The 23,025-nt window shown below is 38.1% G+C and overlaps 2 protein-coding genes across 4 annotated transcripts in view; both read right to left on the minus strand.

Annotated features, from left to right (window-relative positions):
• Positions 1 to 15,582, minus strand: part of TCAIM (T cell activation inhibitor, mitochondrial) — a 60,579-nt gene extending 44,997 nt beyond the window's left edge. Inside the window, exon 1 of one of the 3 annotated variants that reach the window (XM_012639229.1) lies at positions 15,534 to 15,582. The gene's annotated coding sequence lies outside the window, so the exon portion shown is untranslated. Of the gene's footprint in view, positions 1 to 15,330; positions 15,429 to 15,533 lie in introns of those variants that run through there. The other 2 variants (XM_012639220.1, XM_012639237.1) reach the window with 2 other exon arrangements.
• A 2,112-nt stretch (positions 15,583 to 17,694) lies between these two features.
• The window catches only part of TOPAZ1 (testis and ovary specific PAZ domain containing 1), an 83,672-nt gene continuing 78,341 nt past the window's right edge, over positions 17,695 to 23,025 (minus strand). The window contains 2 exon segments of the mRNA XM_012652719.1: positions 17,695 to 17,999; positions 21,008 to 21,191. Coding sequence (XP_012508173.1) covers positions 17,780 to 17,999; positions 21,008 to 21,191 — 404 coding nt within the window. The 3' untranslated portion in view covers positions 17,695 to 17,779.

Genomic DNA, 23,025 nt, shown 5'->3' on the forward strand with positions numbered 1-23,025 from the left:
ATCCCAAGAATGGAAAAACAAGCACCACATGTACTCACCATCAAACTGGTGTTAGCTGATCAACATTTAAGTGCACATATAAGAATAACATGTATTAGATGTTGGGCGGGGGGAGAGGCGGGAGGAGGGGACGGGCATACGCACAAACAATGAGTGAGATGCGCACCTCCGGGGGAATGGACACACTTGAAGCTCAGACTTGGGGGGGAGGGAAGGTAAGGGCATCATACGTAACCTAATCATCTGTACTCCCATAACATGCTGAAATAAAAAAAAAAAAAGACTTACTCTGAAGCTACAGTAATCAAGACAGTGTGGTGTTGGTGAAAGAACAAATAGATCCATGGAACAGAACAGAAAGCCCAGAAAAAGACCCACATAAATAAATTCAACTGATCTTTGACAAAGGAACAAAGGTAATCCAATGAAGCAAAGACAATCTTATCAACAAATGACACTGAAATAACATGCAAAAAAAATTAACCTAGACACAGATATTATACCCTTCACAAAAATTAACTCAAAATAGATCACAGATCTAAATGTAAAATGCAAAACTATAAAACTTCTAGAAAATAACAAAAGAGAAAACCTAGATGACCTTAGGTATGAAGATGACTTTTTAGACAGAACACCAAAGGCACAATAAATGAAGAAAATAATTGATAAGCTGGACTTCATAAAAATTGAAAACTTCTGCTCTGCAAAAGACAATGCCAAGAGAATAAGCCAGGCCACACACTTGAAGAAAATATTTGCAAAAGACACATCTGCTAATGAACTGTTATCTGAAATATACAAAGAACTCTTAAAATTCAACAATAAGAAAACAAACATGGTTAAAAAGGGATAAAAGACCTGAACAGAAACCTCACCAAAGAAGATATGTAAAGATGGCAAATAATCATGTGAGAAGACGTTCGACATCCTATGTCATCAGATAACTGCAAATTAAAACAATGAAGTACCACTAGACGTCTAGTAGAATGATCAAAATCCAAAACACCAACAACGCCAAATACTGGCAAGGATGTGCAGCAGCAGGAACTCTCATTCACTGCTGGTGGGGGTGCAGAATGGTACAGATGCTTTGGAAGACAGTTTGGCAGTTTCCTACAAAACTACTCTCACCATACTATCCAGCAATTGCACCCCTTGGTAATCCACCAAGTGAACCGAAACTTACATCCACACAAAAACCAGTACATGGATATTTACAGAAGCTTTATTCATAACTGCCAAAACGTGGAAGCAATCAAGATGTCTTTCAGTAGGTGAATGGATAAATAAACCATGGTATATCCAGACAACTGAATATTGCTTGGGCTAAAAAAACAAAAAAAGCTATTGAGCCATGAAAAGACATGGAGGAAACTTAACTGCCTGTTACTAAGTTGAAGAAATCAATCTGCAAAGGCTACAGACTGTATGATTCCAACTATATGATATTCTGGGAAAGGCAAAAGTATGAAGACAAAATAAAGATCAGTGCTTGCCATGGGTTGTTGGGGAAGGAGGGATAAATAGGCAGGGTACAGAAGACTTTTAGGGCAGTGAAACTACTCTGTGTGATACTACAGTGGTGGAAATGTCATTGGTACATTTGTCAAAACCCTTAGAATGTGCATTTTCAAACAACTGGATACATCAATTTATTTTCTGGTTGACTGGTGTGGTAAGAGTTTCTTGGATACAGAATACATTTAGGTATTCATTTAAATGTTAAAAAAGTGATTTTATTTAACCATTCACATTGATATTTTGAGACAAATACACAGATCCAGAAAATACTTTTACCACCATGAAGATTTCTGAAATCAAATGGAGATACAATAAGGAAAAAAAGAACCATTTGGACTATTTGAAATTTCAGTGTTACCAGTGAGGGACTGAATTCTCACCAAACTTCATCATGAAGTATTATAACAACTGGAATAATCTAGACTTACTTAAGATAGCATAGGTACAAGGCTCAAAGCTTGCAAAGAAAAAAAGACTAGAAGAATACACATATGCAATCTGTAACAGTGGCTATCCCTAGGTGGTAGGATATTAAGTGCTTTAAATTTTTTTATTTTCTAGTTTACTTGCAATGACCATGTAGAGTATGTTCTTTAAAAAAAATCAAAGCTTTTAGCATACAAATTAAACAAGCAAAATTAGTCTAGTAGGAAATGAGTATTGTTCATCCAGTATTTAAGACAGGCCCCCAGCCCTGGGCAATATGTCTAAGGACAGTCCTGGACTGTGGTCCCAATTTAGCTCTCCATACTCACATATAACAAGATTTCATTTTTTATATTACTAAGAAAATTTATGCCATTTACTTGCAAAGGTATACTGATGAATTGGCTAAAACTGGATAAGAAACATGGAATAATACTTGAGAGACACCTGATCATCTAAGAATAAAAATGGGAAACAGATGAAATAACATGCAACCAAACTCTAATTAACCAGCATCCGTTATTAAGCATAAAATGGTCCTATAAATCAGTAAAGCCTTGAAAAGCCAAAATTACTGAACAGCAAAGTTGCACTTAGGCCTATGATTGCAACAATGCAATATGGTTTTAATTGTTTTTTGCAGTAATATCTTAGAAGTTCATGAAATCGAAATGTCTCCAGCTGATGAATAATGTAGTGATCCAAATGATGTGCTCTGCTCTACATTTTCACACACACACAAAATATCAGTAACAAACATAACGTTGAAAAGACACTTATAACTTATTCAAAATTTAAAAAATGTTTTGAATTTTGAAAGTTAAAGCATACTTTTTAGTATGCTTTTTTGGTCTTTTAGATTAAAAAAATCTGAAACCAGCTGGGTACAGTGGCGTGCCTATAGTCTCAGCTACCCGGGAGGCTGAGGTGGGAGGATCACTTGAGCCCAGGAATTTGAGGCCAGCCTACACAACACAGTGAGACATCCCTCCTCTCAGTACCCCCTTCCAAAAAAACAAAAATCAATCAATCAACCTGAAACCAAGTTAGAAAAGACTAGGTGCTTCAAATTTGATTCATACAGAATTTTAGAGGCAGGCAGCCAAGCTACATTGTTCAGAAGCAGATTATAGGATTTTCTTAAGAGTTAGCTCAGAATTAGTCTCCAGAGAATTACCTACAGCAAAATTGCAAAAATTAGAGATTGTACCTGCTACGGTCAAATATTTGTATCCTCCCAAATTCATATGTTGAAACCTGATCACCAGTGTGATGGTATTAGGAAGTGGGCCTTTAGGAGATGATTAGGTCATTAATGCCCACATAAAAAAAGCCCCAGAGAGTGCCCCTTCCACTATGTGAGGTTACAGCAAGACAGGCTCTCGCCAGACACTAAATATGCAGACACCTTGATGTTGGACTTCCCAGCTCCAGAACTGTAAGAAATAAATTTCTGTTGTTTATAAGCTACCCAATTTATGGTATTTTGTCATAGCAGCCTGAACAGACTAAGACAGTATCACTAATGACTCTCAATCATGGAGCATAAATTATGTTGTACATAAGACAGAAACATGGAGCACATCTTAGAAGCATTTATATCAAAAATATCAAAGCAAAAAAAAAATATCCTGTAAAGTACTGATCTTTAGTTGTCCAGATTCACTTTCTAATTATAGGGTATAGCTAACCTACTTCTGGGCAATGGCTAATAAAGGACATTAATACTTGGAAATGTGACAATAGATTTTCCCAACAAAAATAAAATGCTCTCAAATACAAGTCTAAACATTAAATCATAGTTTCTAGATTTAGAAAGAGAACTTAAAAAAAAATTACAGGCCAAGATGGCGGACGAGAAAAGCCACCAGTCAGAGTGTCTCTGCAAAAAAGACAGATTTCAGAAGAAAGTGAAAAAAATAAACTAGCAGAAAAACAGATTGGGTGAGGGTCGGAAGGAAGGGTGCTTGAAACTACAGGAGACTCCTCGGGAAGATGCTGCGGAGGAGAACTGGAAGGAGAAAGGTCCCCGAGAAGCATGGAGACCAGCGACAACGGTAGGTGGAGCAGATAACTTTCCCTTCCTTTGCTTCTCAGACTGTTGGTGGGCTCCTGAGCGGCTACAGAGACCTGCAAACACCAGTCCAGAGACGGGTGCTGCCAGTGAGCGGTGGCCTCTTGCGGACAGGGTACCAGGTTCCCAGCTCCCTTGGGGCACCTCCCCGCGTGCAGACCTGAGCCTATCAGCAGACGCCATATTCCTCCATTCTCTTCTTCCCCTTCCCTACCCATGGGTGCCCAGAGAGACAATTTAGCCATCACACGGAGGCATCTCCAAGGAACGGGACCTTTCCTTTTGGGGCCCTACAGCAGACTGAGGGGCACTCAGACTGCAAGCTCCCTACCCGCCAGCCCCCCCAGGTGCTGCTTGCCTAGGGACTCCAGGAGAGTGGGGCAAATCCCGAGGTGGAGTGAAATCGATCCAGCTTGGGCACCCTGTAGGTGATTGGAGACCAGCACCCCTCCCCCTGGCAGGGTCAGGGATCGATCTCCAGGGCCCAGGGGACAGGCCTGCAAACCAGACACCGTACACCCAGGTCACAACTGCACTGCCCCGGGGCACAGAAGGGAGATCTGTGAAAGAGCCTACTGAGGAGTGTGTGCCTTCAGGGGCAGATCAGAGTGCCTGACCGGCAACCCTCCTCCTAAAAGAGGGCTGTGCACCCAGCTCAGGCTGCGATCCTGGGCAGGGAACCTCCTGGCTCATGTCACAGCCAGGGGAGATCCATTGGCCTGAGGTCCTGCCTGCTGGCAGAGGCCTGGGAGAGGCCACAGAGTGGGGGAGGGTGAAGGGGAGCGAGACCTGCTCCAGAGTGCAGGTCTCAGACAGCCCCACCCCCCAAGCCCAGACTTTTCAGCTGAGTGGAGCCATTTCAGCCACTCCCGGCAGCTTTGCACAGAAGCAAAGAACACACCTTTGACCCCCGCTAACAGCATTTGTGGAACTTGAGGGCAGGCTTACCCAACCCAGCCCCACTCAGACTCACTCCTGGACCTGCCCGCACTGAGGTGGAGAATAAGGACACACCTGGAAGTCCCAGAGCCCCACCCACCACCCGAGGCACAAGAGGGCCTCTCCAGAGGAACAAGAACTGGTTACAGGACCCAAAAACAGCACTGCAGCTCGCACCTCCCTGCAAGTGCCACCTACTGACAGGGAGGTCATTCTGCACACGCTTTTACTGCATCTACTGATTCATCATAAAGGGTGTGGTTGAATCTCACCCACAAACACCACCTACTGGCTCAGAGACTAAACAGAGCATGTCATTAACCAAACGAAAATCTAAAGGCAAGAAGGACCAACTGATCCAGATGGGAAGGAACCAGTGAAAGAACTCTGGAAGTATGAAGAATCAAATGGAAAGCACACCCCCAAAGAGGAACAACAGCTCTCCAGCAATTGACATTAACCAAACTCAGAACACAAAAATGACAGAAGAAGAATTTCAAACATGGATTGTAAGAAAACTGAATGATATGCAAGAAAAAATGGATAACCAACACAAAGAAACCACAAAAAAAATCCAGGACTTGGAAGAAAAATTCATTAAAGAAATTGAAATATTAAAGAAAAATCAAACTGATCTCCTGGAAATGAAGGACTTACTCAGGGAACTACAAAACACCGTGGAAAGCCTCAAGAACAGGGTAAATCAAACAGAAGAAGGAATCTCAGAGATTGAAGACAACTCCTTTCAATTAAATAAGTCATTCACAGAAATTGAGCAGAAAATTAAGAGAAAAGAAATAAGCCTACAAGAAATGTGGGATTATGTGAAAAAACCAAACCTGAGGGTGATAGGGATTCCAGAAGGTGAAGAAGAAAACAAGGGCTGGATAAGCTATTTGAAGAATTAATAGAGGAGAATTTCCCAGGCCTTGCTAAAAATCTAGATATACAGGTACGAGAAGCTCAACGGACCCCAGGGAGATTCAATGCAAACAGGAAGACACCACATCATGCAGTCATCAGACTGACCAAAATATCCACTAAAGAGGCCCTTCTACGAGCTATAAGGCGAAAGAAACAAGTAACATACAAAGGAAAGCCCATTAGAATAACTCCAGACTTCTCAACTGAAACCCTACAAGCAAGAAGAGACTGGGGCCCCATTCTCACTCTTCTGAAACAGAATAATGCCTAGCCTAGAATCTTGTACCCTGCAAAATTAAGTTTCATATATGAAGGAGAAATAAAGACATTCTCAGATAAGCAAAGACTGAGGGAATTCACTAAGACAAGACCAGCTCTCCAAGAAGTACTCAAAACAGAATTACACAACGATCAGCACAATAAACACTCACGAATGTAAAATCAATCAAAAGTTAAAGAACAAAGGCTAGATTCCACAATGGCTCAAGAGAGAAAACAAAGCAACAAAATGCAACCCAAAAGAATAAACAGTAATTCACCCCACTTATCAGTTCTCTCAATCAATGTGAATGGCTTGAACTCCCCTCTCAAGAGACACAGGCTGGCCGAATGAATTAAAAAGAACAAGCCAAGCATCTGCTGTCTCCAGGAAACACATCTAACCTGCAAGGATGCATTTAGACTCAAGGTAAAAGGGTGGAAATCAATATTTCAAGCAAATGGAAGCCAAAAGAAGGCTGGTGTGGCAGTTTTGATCTCAGATAACTTAGTTTTTAAATCAACAAAAGTAATGAAAGACAAAGAGGGTCACTATGTAATGGCGAAGGGTACAGTTCAACAAGAAGACATAACAATTCTAAATATGTATGCACCCAACTTAGGTGCACCCAGATTCATAAAGCAAACTCTACTTGATCTAAACAAATTGATAAACAGCAACACCGTAATAGTCGGAGACTTCAACACCCCACTGACAGCACAGGACAGATCCTCCAAACAGAAAATTAACAAAGAAATAATGGACTTAAACAGAACTCTAGAACAAATGGGCCTGACTGGCATTTACAGGACATTCTACCCCAAAACCACTGAATACACGTTCTTCTCATCACCTCATGGGACATTCTCTAAGATTGATCATATTCTAGGACACAAAGCGTGTCTCAAAAAATTTAAAAAAATGGAAATTATACCATCCATCTTCTCAGATCACAGTGGAATAAAAATAGAAATCAACGCCAACAGAAACTCTCATCTCTATACACAGTCATGGAAATATAACAATCTTCTGCTGAACGATTCCTTCATAAACGAAGAAGACGGAAATCAAAAGATTCTTTGAACTAAATGACAAAGGTGACACAAGTTATCAAAATCTGTGGGACACAGCCAAAGAAGTCCTGAGGGGAAAGTTTATTTCCATAAATGCCTATATCCAAAAGTCAAAAAGAGCACAAACAGACAACCTAATGAATCAACCCAAACAACTGGAAATAGAAGAACAGACTGACCCCAAACCCAGCAGAAGAAGAGAAATTAATAAGATCAAATCAGAACTAAATGAAATTGACAACAGGGAAACTATACGGAAGATTAATAAAAAAAAAAAAGTTGGTTCTTTGAAAAAATAAAGAAAAGTGACATGCCTTTGGCTAAACTAATGAAAAACAGAAAAGAAAAATCTCTAATAAGCTCCATCAGGAACAAAAGAGGAGAAGTTACAAACAACGCCGTGGAGATTCAAGATATAATTTATGAATATTACAAAAACCTTTACGCACACAAACTGGAAAATGTGGAGGAAATGGACAAATTTTTAGAAACACACAGCCTCCCTAGGCTCAACCAGGAAGAAACAAAATTCCTGAATAGACCAATTATCAAGGACTGAAATTGAAACAGCAATACAAAACATTCCAAAAAAGAAAAGTCCCGTAACAGAGGGTTTCATGCCCGAATTTTACCACACCTACAAAGAAGAACTGGTGCCTATCCTGCAGAAATTATTCCACAACATCGAGAAGGATGGATTCTTCCCCAACACATTTTATGAAGCCAACATAACCATGATACCAAAACCAAGAAAGGACTCAACAAAAAAGGAAAACTACAGACCAATATCCCTTATGAATACAGATGCAAAAATTCCCAACAAAATTCTAGCTAACCGAATCCAGGTGCTTATTAAGAAAATAATCCATCATGACCAAGTGGGCTTTATCCCAGAGATGCAGGGACGGTTCAACATACGCAAATCTATAAACGTAAGTCACCACATAAACAGAAGCAAAAACAAAAACCATATAATTCTCTCAATAGACGCAGAAAAAGCATTTGACAAAATTCGACACCCTTTTATGATAAGAATGCTTAACAAAATAGGCATAGATGGGGCTTACCTAAAAATGATACAAACCATATATGACAAACCCACAGCCAATATCATACTGAATGGGGAAAAATTGAAAGAATTCCCACTTAGAACTGGAACCAGACAAGGTTGCCCACTATCTCCACTTCTATTCAACATAGTGCTGGAAGTCCTGGCCACAGCAATCAGGCAAGAGAGTGGAATTAAAGGCATACAAATGGGAACAGAAGAGATCAAGCTCTCACTATTTGCTGACGATATGATATTACATTTAGAAAACCCCATGGATTCAACCAAGAGGCTCCTGGAATTGATAAATGAATTCAGTAAAGAAAGTCTCAGGATACAAAAGCAATATACACAAATCTGAGGCTTTCATATATGCCAATAGCAGTCATACCGAGAACCAAATCAAAGACTCAATTCCCTTCACAATAGCAACAAAGAAAATAAAATACTTAGGAATATATTTAACTAAGGAGGTAAAAGACCTCTACAGGGAGAACTATGAAACATTGAGGAAGGAAATAGCAGAGGACATAAACAGGTGGAAAACCATACCATGCTCGTGGGTCGGCACAGTCAACATTGTTAAAATGTCTATACTGCCCAAAGTGATCTACAGATTCAATGCAATCCCTATTAAAATACCAACATCATTCTTCACAGATGTAGAAAAATTAATTTTACGCTTCGTATGGAACCAGAGAAGACCCTGCATAGCAAAAACAATTCTAGGCAATAAAAACAAACAAAATGGGAGGTATCAATTTACCAGACTTCAAACTTTATTATAAGGCTGTAATAATCAAAACAGCTTGGTACTGGCACAAAAATAGAGCCATTGACTCAGATATAAAACCATCCTCACATAGACATCTAATCTTTGACAAAGCAGACAAAAACATACACTGGGGAAAAGAATCCTTATTCAATGAATGGTGCTGGGAAAACTGGATAGCCACATGTAGAAGACTGAATCAGGATCCACACCTTTCACCTCTCACAAAAATCAACTTACGCTGGGTAACAGATTTAAACCTAAGGAGTGAAACTATTAGAATTCTAGAGGAAAATGTTGGAAATACTCTTCTAGACATTGGCCTAGGCAAAGACTTATGAAGAAGACCCCAAAGGCAATCATAGCAACAACAAAAATAAATAAATGGGACCTGATGAAATTAAAAAGCTTCTGCACAGCCAAGCTGTCACAAGAGCAAACAGACAACCTACAGAGTGGGAGAAAAGTTTTGCATGCTACAAATCCAATAAAGGGCTGATAACTAGAATCTACTTAGAACTCAGGAAAATCAACAAGAAAAAATCAAACAGCCCTATCAAAAAGTGGGCAAAGGACATGAACAGAAACTTTTCAAAAGAAGACAGAATAATGGCCAAAAAAACATATGAAAAAATGCTCAACATGGCTAATCATCAGGGAAATGCAAATCAAAACCATAATGAGATATCACTTATCTCCAGTGAGACTGGCCTTTATCAGAAAGTCCCAAAACAATAAATGTTGGATGGATGCAGAGAGATAGGAACACTCCTACACTGCTGGTGGGACTGTGAACTAGTGCAACCTCTGTGGAAAGCAATATGGAGATACCTTAAAGAGATACAAGTAGAATTACCATTTGATCCAGCAATCCCATTACTGGGCATCTACCCAAAAGAACAAAAGATACTCTATGAAAAAGACACCTTTACCCAAATGTTTATAGCAGCACAAGTCACAATTGCAAAGATGTGGAAACAATCTAAGTGTCCATCAATACATGAGTGGATTAATAAAATGTGGTATATGTATACCACGGAGTACTATTCTGCTTTAAGAAACAATGGTGATATAGCACCTCTTGTATTCTCCTAGATAGAGCTGGAACACATTCTACTAAGTGAAGTATCCCAAGAATGGAAAAACAAGCACCACAGGTACTCACCATCAAATTGGTATTAACTGATAAACACATAAGTGCACATATAAGAATAAAATCTACTGGATGTCAGGCAGGGGGGAGGGGGGAGGGGGAGGAAGGGACAGGTATATGCATACACAAAGAGTGCGATGCGCACCATCTGGGGGATGGACACGCTTGAAGCTCGGACTTGGGAGGGGAGAGGGGGAAGGGCAACATATGTAACCTAAACATCTGTACCCCCATAATATGCTGAAATAAAAAAAATAAATAAATAAAAAGAAAACCAACTGTTGTTAACATTATTGTTAAATGTAATAATAAAGAGTTACTGGTAGCTACAAATAAAAAAAAAATTACAGGTTGAGAGTTAGGTGTTTTTTACCTACTTTTTTTTTTTGTAAGTACGCTATTTCCTAAAAAGTTTCACACTCCAGTAAAGAGCATTAGAATCTAATCTAAAGGTTCACACTTCAGTAAAGAGCATTAGAATCTAAAAAGGTAGCCAGCCACTAGCCACATGTGGCTACTGAGCACTTCAAATGTGGTTAGTATAAATGAAGATGTGTTAAGTATAAAGCATCCACTGGATATTAAAAATTTAATAAAAAGACAGAATGCAAAGTATCTCATTAATAATTTTTATATTGGTTGCATGTTGAAATAATTTATTAAAATTAATTTCACTTTTTACTTTTTTAAAAGTAAAACACAACTTAGTTTTCACTGTCTTTTGTAATTTACTGTTAGAAAATTTTAAATTATATCTGAGGCTCACATTGTATTTCTACCGGACTGTACTAATCTAAGCCAATGCAAGGCAAAACCACTCTAAGTTCATGTGACACTCAGAGTAGGTCATGTACACAATGGTTAGGAAAGGGGAGCCGAAGAGCCTGAGATCAGTCTTCAGATCTTGACTTTTGTACTGACTGAATAAGCAAGGTCAAGTTACATCACCTTCCTGAGTCTCAGAGCAAGGTCAAGTTACGTCACCTTCCTGAGTCTGTTTCCTCATCTATTTAATAATACATGTATTAAATACTGATACATGTTAATACTAATACATATTTACTACAAAAACCATTTCTTTGCGAATTAGCTTATGTGCAATTGGTAAATAGAGGAAAGATTTTATATCATATGAATTTTTTCCAAGCATGTTAGTGATCTGAAGTGGTCACAGGTGGACTTTCTACAATTAAAAAGGCTTTAGCAATGTATAAAGATCTTAAGGAAAAAAATCAAATCTCCCAGTAGTTTCTTCCTTTGGTTTAAGAAGCAGATGTTTAGTGGCTTCTGTATGGCTACATTTCCCAAGACATCAAACAACCTGGGAAGGTGCTAGTGTAGATGATAAAGCTGAAGATTTCCAAGTTTTTTTTAAAAAATTGATTGATAAGGCTACTTCTAGATTAAAACATATATTTTTATGAAACTGGTCTAAACTAGATTTAATTGTACTAGTATGTTTATTAGGTTATGATTTTTGTTAGGGTTCTTATAAAATTTTGTAAGTTTTGAGTGGTGTGTATTTTTCTTTGTAAGCCCTGTTACTTTAGTGTATTCTCTTGCAGAATATCCAAATTTCCAGGAATGCATGTATGGCATTATAGCAGAAACACCTATGTTATACACTGTCACTCCAAAATGTCCTGTAGTTCCAAATTTTAAATTTTCATTAACTGAGAGAATGCTCCCAACTAACACAATGCTAGTCTGCTAGACAGGAGTATGGTTTAATCAATGAAATTAGTGACTATTTTATTGAATTTTGTCTTTCCTCATAAAAAAGGAAAAATTATAATTCTAATACTAGCAATAAAGAATACCAAATTTAATACAAATGAAAGAACAATAGATATATGCATTGCTGTTTGGCCTTTACCTGATGCTCACTAGACTGAAGTGGATAGTATATTTCAGAAGAAATGGCTAAAAGACACATAAAATGCTAGAAATATTCATTAAAGTCTTTCCAAAAGGTGAAATGTAATTTAGAACATTATAATTATTTTTTAGCTCTCTGGATATGGAATCCCGCATCTAACTTTTGGTACACGTTTTCAAGAGTACATTATTTATGAAAGTATATGCTACCTGTGTCAGGATTTTTGTGAAGCTTAAGTATAATAATGTACATAAGGCAACATTTGACAAATAGAAAATTCATAAAAGTGGCAACTACTATTATTATATAACTTGGGGTGTATTAAAAACTGTAGAATTCTTTTTTGCACCTAAAGTGGGCTTACATATATATTGAACATGCAAATATAACATTTTACCTGAAAACAACTTTTGTGATTTGAAAACTCAGAATTATCACAATAAGGATACAATATCTCAAAGTCTTAAAAAATACAATGCAGTAGGCAATTCTGTCAAGACTACATACAGGTCAAAAACCATGATTTCATTTCATTAATAATTCTTCTCTAGGAAAAATGTTTTGAATCTATCAGAATAAAAAAAATGGCTAATTGTTTATTTTACTATTTCAAGACAAAGTTAACACTTGCTTAGTAATAAAAACACAAGTTTTGATGGAAGTATCATTTCTCTCTTCAAAAACAAACAGAACAAAAACTGAAGTGAGTATAATAAAGTTATATTGTGCTATGGGAACTGCCTTTCCATTAATGAATACTGATTTTTTAAAGATAGTGTTCCTTGGGGGATGGAGGAACAAGAGGAGAATGGAGGAGAAATGAGAGGGAATATGACTTCTTTTCCTTTATCCAACAATTCTCCCTCCCCTCTTCTATAATACAATGGTGGCAGATTCATATTTCTAAAGGAAAATACCTATATACATAAAAAGATATTCAGTAAATAATTCTGATATCCATTCAACCAAACTGTTGTTCTAAGATGGCCATTTCCTATACAAATCATTGGAAAAATTAAAAATATTTTCTGGTTCTATTTAAGAGTAAGAATGGAAACTGGTGTTTCCCCTTGGAGTCCTATGAATATTTCCCATAAACTCTCCCTTAAGAGTAGGCTCTGAAGATTAAGTGACAGGGAAGGCATGACCATATCAGGATCCAGTTTTGGAAAAGAGAAAAGGGATAAGGGGATAAGGGAAGAGAGAGAAAAAGAAACAACTTTTAGGGCAGTGGTTCTCAAAGCAGCAACAGCATTACCAGGAACCTGTGAAAAATGCAAATTATTAGGTCCCATCCCAGTCCTGCAGAATCAGAAACTGGGTGGAGTCCACAAATCTGTGTTTTAACACACTCTCAAGGGGTTCTGATGCAAACTCAAGTTTGACGACTGATGCTTTAGGAAATCCTTCTGATATTATCACCATAGAGGATTCTGGGATATATTAGGAAGCTTTTAAGCTTTAACACTTTAAAAATAATTGTTTAATACAAACTTAGGGAAATATCTTTAGATACTCAATTGTATGCTAAAAATTAAATGAAAATTTTAAGTTTTTATTTGAACTAGTTCTTTGTTCCCTGTATGGTTTATCTACTTTTGAGATTAAAAAGATAAAATTCTAAGTGGAGTCAATGTTAGAGTCCAGCAGGTTGGCAGGCATGGCCGTCTGCCTTTTCCTAAGGCACAGATCTTGGGTTAGTCCTCTATTTTGTAAGACCAGGACCCAATTTTATCACTTCAGGCAGAAATAAGCAGGCCCTGGGAAAACTAAATCAGAAGGGGCCTGACTGATAAGTAGACATCAATTTTTCAATTTACTTTGAGAAATATAACTGCTAAGAAGACTAGAAAATTCAGATCTAATGTTCTTTCTCTTACAGCACTAACTACACAGATAATCAAATTACTATCAGCAGAGTAGAGCTGGGTGCTCTCATTTACTTAGTGACAATAGCACCAAAAGCCCGGGGCATGCATATCAACTGCAGGCTCCTTGTCTTCAGACAAATTCTTACGTGGCTGATTTCTGTCCATATTGCACTTAGCTCACTATCCTTCCATTTGGAAAAGGCCTCAGGCCTTCTATAAAATAACTAAAGAGGTTACACTGTCTTATCAGACTTGGGAAGTATTCTGGGTCTTTCATTCACCCATTGGTCAACACTTACGTGTCAGGTCCTATGTAAAGCACTGGGAATAGAAAAATATCAAGACAATTCCAGCCCTCAAAAAACTAATAGTCTAGGAGAGAGGGAGGGACTGGAAAAACAAACACAAGCAGATAATTATAAAACAATGCAGTAAATGCAATGATACACACATGCACAGAATACGCAAAACTCCCTGGTGCAACACCTAGGATGGAGTTCGGGGACTCTCTGGAAAGCCTTCCAAGGAGATGGTGTCCTTCTCAGATGGGGTGAGGAGGTAGAAGACAGGAAGGATACAATTTATTTACAAACCATTGTAAATTGCTACTTTAATCCACTTAATAGTGACATTAGCTAATTTTTCATAAAATGAAAATTTCTAATTTCAACCTAAATTCTGTGCAAAGGGAGGCATTAAATCTGTGCAGTTTCAAACTAAATTTGGTGGAAAGATATCTAAATTGGTCAAAAATTCAAATTAGGAAGTAGTATAAGTAAAACTTGTTTTGCTTAAATGACTTTCGATAGACACAGAGTCTGTCAAGCAGAGGTCCTAGGATAGGGGTTTTGGCCATTTGGCAGAATTTTTATTTGAACTTAACTTATTTTTAAAAAGTTAATCTCATGCTACTCTCATTTAAAGTTCCCTTAGCGGCTATCTTGTAAGGTTTTGAAAGCAGTTTGTTCCACCAAAGCCGGATAAAAGCTGACAATTTTCATTGCTTTTCAGTTGAATATGTACTTCTTAGGGTAGGGAAAAAGGCAAAGAAAAAGAGCAAAAGCAGGAAATGCTGTTAGATAAATTAACCTAAATTGTGTAGCTTCCTTTTTTAAATCTCTATGAGACTTAAATCCTAACAATTTCCTGTAAATCAAAAGACTTCGGGAAAACATAACAGTCGGAAACAATCAAACCAAAATCGTCTTTGCGTTCTCATTTCAACGCGAATTAAAACAGAGGCGAAGCGGACACTCCAGCCCCTGGCATTGCCTCGGCTCAAAAGTTAGCACGTTGAGCTAAGGTGGCTCTGAGCACGTCCCTCCGGCCCCTTCTCTCCCCTGAGAGGAGCCGGAGTGCACCGCCGGAGTCCCTCCCCCCCTGCCCCTTACAGTTCTGGCCAGGGTCCGACGCGAGCGCTGATTCCGACCAGTTCCACCTCCCACCCTGAACCAGCAGGGAAGACGATCGCTCCTGCAGGCCTGCGCGGGGGCGCATGCGCACGGCGCCAGGCGGCCAACCTGCGCGCGCCGGAGGGCCCGGCGCTCCCACCTGCCCTCGCCACACTGGGCGACTGGCGCTGACAGGATCTTACCCGGAGTGCTCTCCGAGCCCCCACCTCTGAAATCTCAGCTGGGCACGCGGGACTCCACCCGCCCCCAACACCCTCCACCCTCCACCCACGGCGGAGGGTGCGAGCCCAGTCAAGGGGACGGGCCGCAAGTCGCGCTCCCATTGGTTGGAGCGTGCCAGGCCTTCCCTCCAAGGCGCCTGCGCGCAGCCAGGGGCGCGGGTTAAGCCCTCCTCGGTACCCTGTCCCGCGCTGACGTCCGCGGCCTCCCTACCGCTCCGCCCTGCCCGCGAGCTTCGAAGCCCCTGCCCCTCCGCCTTCTTACCCGCCGCCCTGAGGGGCCTCCGCGCGCTCCGCTGAAAGCTTTGGGAGGCGCGAAAGAGCACTCTCGAGATATGTAGGACTACGCTGGAGGGAGTCGGAAGGTGGCCGGTCGGCGGGGGGCCTGGCCCGAGGTTGATAGGAGGGCGGGAACTGAGAAGGGCGACTGAGCACGCGCTGGAGCCTGGGGAGGTGGAGGCGGGCTGCCAGGGGCGCGCGCATGCGCCAGGCTGCCCCCAGTACCCCGGGCGCCCTGGCAAGGGCGAGGTTGCGAGTTCTTGGAGCTGACGCCGTAGCCGCAGATTTTAAATGTCTCATGGAAGTATCTCCTTTGGTTTTTCTTGTATAAACATAGCTAACTTTTAAACATTTCTTTCCTCCGGCTTTTTTTTTTTTTACTTTGGTCCCTTCAGTATCTGGGTATCTTTAAACGTTAAGAATTCTCCAGTCGGCATGGCCTTTTTACTGTTAGTTTTATTTTGCTCCGGTAACTTTGATTTCCCCCAGAAACTGCCACAGATGAAATCAGGCAAATACAGTAACTACCCTTTTACACCTTTTGGCACTGTTGACAGGCAAAAGATGCCTCTATTTGTTACAGCGCTAAGGCTCGCGACTTCTCATTAGAAACCAATCCGGTCACATGTGGTCCATTCCATCCAATCCCATTTTCCCTAGAAGCTTAATGTATCATCCCTTCTTTCGTGCATCTTCATCCTAACGTATCTTTGCCACTGGCATTTAAACGGTCGCATATTTCTCTTCCTTTCTTAGAGTTTCAGTTACCATTTGTAGAAATGGCTAATTTATAATTGCCCACTTACTAGTCTCCACTTCTCTTCAAAGGCGCCTCAGAATGATCTCCAAGCCTATTTCCTAGTTGTGCCATTTAAGTAATGGCAGTTATAGTCTCACCCAGTCTGCTCATACTAAGGAATTGGGCATGTTTCTTGACGTCTCCTGCCTCACTTCCCATATTCCATTTGCGATACTATTCATTCCACATTTCATCCATAGTAATAAAGCATTTTGCTAAGTGCTAAGATTTAACTTTTCTGGTCTTGTGAGGTTATAGACTTACTCCAATGATGTTACCATGTGCCATATTTGGGGAATTCCGCTAGGAAATACTTCCAATCTCCTTAATCACAACTTGTTTTATTACCAACCTTACTCAGACTTTTTTCTCTAAATTTTAAATTATGGTTTAAAGTATCAAATTAAAAATGAGGATACCACCTTGGACAATGTGCTACAGATTCTGAAGATGACTTCATAAGAGGAGTTTTAACTTCCTAAGGTGGTTTGGAAGGAGCAATCCCTGTTTAGATATTTAAGTTCTGGTATGTTTGTTTAAAATATTTCCTTTAGTTATATCTAATGTAACATACATAAATTTTCAAAAATCATATAGTATTCTAAGATACACTAAAGGAAAACTATTCTGAAAGTAATTTAAAATTTTTTGGTATAATTCAGAATGTACTCTGGAATTTTAGTGCTCAAGTCATTTTTCAAAATTATTTTATTCTCAATTACAGACCTAGAATAGCTTTAGAGACTGGACTGCGTACACACCAAACCTATTTCATACCCTTAAAGGTTTTCCTGAAAACTCAAGTTACCTCCTTGCATATTTACCCTTTTATGTCTCCCTCTCACTAAATGCTGCACAGTTTATGGTTTTTCACCATTTGAATTTCAGAATAATAGGATTTACCATATTTAGGTTCTCCTAAATTAAAGTCAAAAAGTAATTTGGAAAATCACTTTTCATTATGGATAAAACCATTAGAAATATTAATAAATTTTTAGTGCTTGAAAACTATATTAACTTGTAAGTCAATAAAGTGCAAAAGGTGAATATAGTGAAAACTGTCTTTATTTTTTATTACCTTTTATTTTCAACAATGATTACTTGAACTTAAAAAAAAAAAAGCCTGTATTAACTAATGGTTACTGAAAAGCCAAACCTTTCCAGCCCACTTCATATTTTCTTTCAACCATTTCAGGGCAGAACATTGTTCCAAAGTATAAACCTGTTCCTTATTAACATTGACGGTCATGTGCTTAATGAAAAGCTTTGGATCCGATATACGAGCAGCCATAATTAACCTTTCTACTGCAGCTTGATAATCATCCTTGCTCCGAGATTTGTTTTCTTCACACCTATAAAATGAACACCTCACAACATTAGAAACTCTTAAAAAAAAAAAAAAGCTAATTGGTTTCTTCAAAAAATAGTCATTTATATTTATTGGTACTAAGCTATGATGGTATTTTTACCATATTCTTCTAAAAGTGGCTTTTAAACTTTTTTGACTATGACCCACAGTAAGAAAGGCACTTTATATCATGACCCAGTATACATACCTTCTTATATAAAAAAGGAAATAAATTTCACAAAACAAGACTTACCCTGATGACAATGTATTCTATTTTCCTTTATTTTTAAATAATGGTTGTAACACCATAAATTAATTTTACCACACAAAGAGGCTAGGAGGCAACCCGGTTTGCAAAATGCTGATTTAAAATACACCTAATTATCTATATCTTTGTATTTTCAAAATTAATAACTGCATAGTTATCCACCATATTACATAAAATATTTAATGTAATAAAGTTTAGAATTAACATTCACATGTTAGTTTTACCTTGATATTGGCTATTTTTAGTTAAAAGCAAATATTTAATACGTAGCTATCTTTTGGTAACAGAATTGTATAGCTACATGTCTTTATTAAATTTTTGATTATTTTCTTCAGTTTTGACTTAAGGTACTTCACTAACTGCTAGAATTTACTTTTCTAGTAACTTTTCTACCAGCTCCATCTGCCATCAGTTGTGACTGCATTTACTTGCATAATAAAATTCATACACTATGGCAGTTTTTCCTCTGGGGTAGGGAGAGGGAAGTATTTAAAATAGAGATGTGGCTATTATATTAGGTATCACTTTTCTTTGTGTTCACTGCTTCCTGCTCTTGGCACCTCTAGGGCCCAGAAGCAAATTCTGAATATGAGCCTATCTGAATTAATACCACAGTGTAGTCCACAGGGTGACGGGAGTGAGGACTTGCACTTGAAACAGCAATCTGTGGCTATAGAGAGGAAAGACTGGGAAGGTTCTTTCTAGTACATTCGAGCTTAGAAAGAGATGCCCTGGAATATATATGGTAGATTGGACAGATGTCAACTATGTGCCGTTTTCAAAAGTCTAAAGATGAATAAAATTCTCTCTTATAGAGGTTAATGTAATAACAAGGTGGGACTCAGCCTGACAATAACAGAGTAAACATATTGGCTTGGACAAAATCAAAGATTTAGGCATGTCACTAGTTATGCACTAGGGGTACAAATACCCTCCAAAATTCAACAATGAATAAAAAGGTTACATATGTGCACATAATGGTAAGCTATGAGAAAACCAAGCCCTCATCAGGATGGTGGGGAGCCCAGATACCTCATGCCACTACAGTGCACAGCAGTGAATAAGGAAGTCCTCAGAAAAGAATTATAAGAAAAAAGGCTACCTTTAGTGAGTTTTTTTTTAAAAAACGTGGAACTAAAATAAATTATTTCCTAATTCCGCCCCCATAAGTGTGGGATAGACTAAAAGATTTGCCTATAACAAATATAAGAAAGCAAAAGTGACATAGTGTGCCACTTTGGATACTAGGTTGTTGGATGATATCTTTATAGGTCTCTTGGATTTCTGCAAGTTTTTTGAGAGACACTGATAACTTCTTGTTCTAAATTTCAAGGATGTTTAGAGATAGTTTCTCCTTCTGGAGCAAAGGGCACGTTTGCTTACTACCTATTATGAAAGATCTAGGTTCCCTAAGCTTGGGATTCTTCTCTCCTCTTACAGAACTCACTGCATGTGCAAGTATCCACGTGGGCCATCTGTGGGACTTAGGAACAAGAAGAAATGATGCAAATATGCAGATAATCAAGCTGTTTGCTGTACCGCAAGTGATAAAATCTCTGTCTCCAACACAGGAGTCTTGTGTCTTATGTTAGCATCCATGAAACTGTGGCAGGCTAACTTGTAGCTTGCAAACAGGGTAAAATCTCAGACCCTCATAGTTCTTGCCTGATATAGGTCACAAAAGACACTGCAGCTTTCTCCTTGCTTTTTCTTTCTTGGATCACTCACTCTGGGAGAAGTTAGCTATCTTGTCATGAAGACACTCAACAAACCTAAGGAGAGGCCTATGTGGCAAACTTAGGCTTCCAGCGGAGAGACATTTGAGTGAGCTATCTAGGAAACAGATCCTCCAGCTGCAGCCAAGCTATCATGGAGGTGACTGCAGCTCCTGACAACATCTTGACTCTACTATGTGAAAAGCTGTGAGCCACATGAAAGTCCCTTAGCCAGAACCATCCAGCTACACTGCTTTGAAATTTCTGACCCATAGAAACTAAGATACTGTTTTGCTATTTTAAGCCATTATGTTTTGGGATAATTTATCACACAGTAATAGATAACTAATGTAATATTCAATCAGATGGTCTGGTTTGTAACACCAGTAAACTGAAGCAAAATTCTTGTCAAGAAGCTCTAAAACAGGAGTCCCAGGAGGTCTGAATATTTCAAGTTTCCTGGATAAGGCTGACAAGAAATTAGAGTGGTATAAGTCTAAATTCTGGGACTTTGAACAAAATTATTTGAAAAGGTGTTACTTTGGTCCAACACCCACATTATAATATTTGTGCAGGTATAACAACATTTTACAATATAGATACCAGGCTGATGGTTTTATTTTCAACAGTATTCTTGACTGAACCTAATAAACGATCACATATTTCCCTTTTAGTCCTAGTCCTTAGATCTTTTGGGTTGACCAAAAAGATAAAGACCTTTTAGGTACTGATCTCTAAACAGAAGCAAGGTTGGTACCTAAAGAGGATCCATCTCTATGAACACTGAACTATATTTTTGAAGTCACTAAGGTGTTTACTGAATGCTACTGACTCATTTGGTTTTAAGCCTCAAACAGGTCTAATCCTTTTTTAATTTAAATGTTACCTAACTTTACAACATACACAAAGTATATATAAATATATACATATACACACAAATATATATATAAAAATATATAAAACATTTACATCCTAGAGTGGGTGTGGGGAGCCATGATCTGCATTCAGAATGCAGTTAAATCAACCAACCTTTTCAAAACTATCTGCAGTGTCTGTGTAGAAGTTCCAGGATTCTGAATACTACTAGCGTTAGATACCAGGAAGATTTCAATAGCTAAAAGCATTTCAATCTCAGACAAATAAGAAGGAATCAGTAGAAGTTTTCGGCATAAATTTCCCTCCAATGGTGGGTAGCAACCCAATGAAAGAGCACCTGAAAATCAAATAATAGGTCAAACTTTACTAAAACTCCAATAGGTAAAAACCTGGACTTCTAAAATACTCACAGGTGATAATTACTTACATTATAGACTAAATCTTTACATTAAAAGCAGATTTATTACATAAATTACATGGTATTGAGCTTATCCTAGTACATGTGAGATTATTCTTTGTAAAATGTTTTTTAAATATTAGAGATATAGAGAAATAAAAAATACATTCTGGAAACTCATGGCAAATGCCACTTATTTCAAGCCACAGTAAATACAACATAATTTAAGAATAACTAAAAAATAGCTACTTGGCTTTTGTTTTTTTATGGGATGCAGTCTAACAGCAGCTACATACATTTACAGTTATGGCCTATATTGAATAATAAATCCAAAATGTAGAAAGAAAAAAAATGTGTGAAGATTTTACTTTATCAAATATTTTTGATATTTATTATTGATAGTATTTTTGAGTATACTTATTTATAGTGCCATTATAGTTTATGCAATATTTACTGTTCCTACTATATATCTGGCATTTGTGCACTAGATATAAAATGTATTTCCATCCTGTGGCTGCTCAGTGTATTGTAGCTATATTCACCAATTCATGTTCTAAAAACTTTACTTTTCAAGAGAAGAGATTTAACTTTTAAATTGTTTAGGTGCTTATTAGAAGTAATATATAGTGAAATCTCCTTTAAAACTCCTAGAACATCCAAATTGCATACAGGTAATATTATATTTTACTGAAACCAATTTAAATCTGTATTTAAGTTTGTTTAAAATGTTTTGTTAAGATAAATTTCTTTAGGAGCATCCAAATAGGAAAGGAAGAAGTCAAATTATCCTTGTTTGCAGACAATATGATCTTATATCTACAGAAACCTAAAGATTCCACAAAAAAACTATTAAAACTGAAAAATAAATTCATTAAAGTTGCAGGATACAAAATCAACAAAATTGGTAGCATTTCTATATGCCAACAGTAAACAATCTGAAAAAGAAACCAAGAAAGCAATCCTATTTACAACAGCTAAAAATAAAATGAAATACCTAGGAATAAACTTAACCAAAGAAGTGAAAGATCTCTATAAAGAAAACTATAAAACACTGATGAAAGAAATTGAAGAGGACACACACACACACAAAAATTGGAACGACATTCCATGCTCATGGATTAGAAGAATCAATATTGTTAAAATGTCCATACTACCACTACCTAAAGCAATCTACTGATTCAATGCAATCTCCATCAAAATACCACTGACATTCTTCACAGAAATAGAAAAAATAATCCTAGAATTTATATGGAGTCACAAAACACCCAGAAAGGCCAAAGCCATCCTGAGCAAAAAGAACAAAACTGGAGGAATCACATTACCTGACTTCAAATTATAATACAGAGCTATAGTAACCAAAACAGCATGGTAGTGACATAAAAACAGACACAGACCAATGGAACAGAGAACCCAGAAATAAATCCACACATCTATATTGAATTTACCTTCAACAACATTGCCAAGAACATAACAGTACAAAAAGGACAGTCTCTTTAATAAATGGGGCTGGGAAAACTGGATACCTATATGCAGAAGAATGAAACTAGAACTTTATCTCTTGCTGTCTACAAAAATCAAATAAAAATGAATTAAAGACTTAAATCTGAGACCTGAAACTATGAAAACTACTAAAAGAAAACATTGGGGAAACTCATCAGGACATTGGTCTGGGCAATGATTTCTTGAGTAATACCCTCAAAGCACAGGCAACCAAAGCAAAATCGGACAAATGAGATCACAACAAGCTATAAAGCTCTGCACAACAAAGGGAACA

This window comes from Propithecus coquereli, unplaced genomic scaffold (assembly GCF_000956105.1).
Source record: "Propithecus coquereli isolate 6110/MARCELLA unplaced genomic scaffold, Pcoq_1.0 Scaffold1, whole genome shotgun sequence".
In the NCBI taxonomy this organism is placed as follows: Eukaryota; Metazoa; Chordata; class Mammalia; order Primates; family Indriidae; genus Propithecus; species Propithecus coquereli.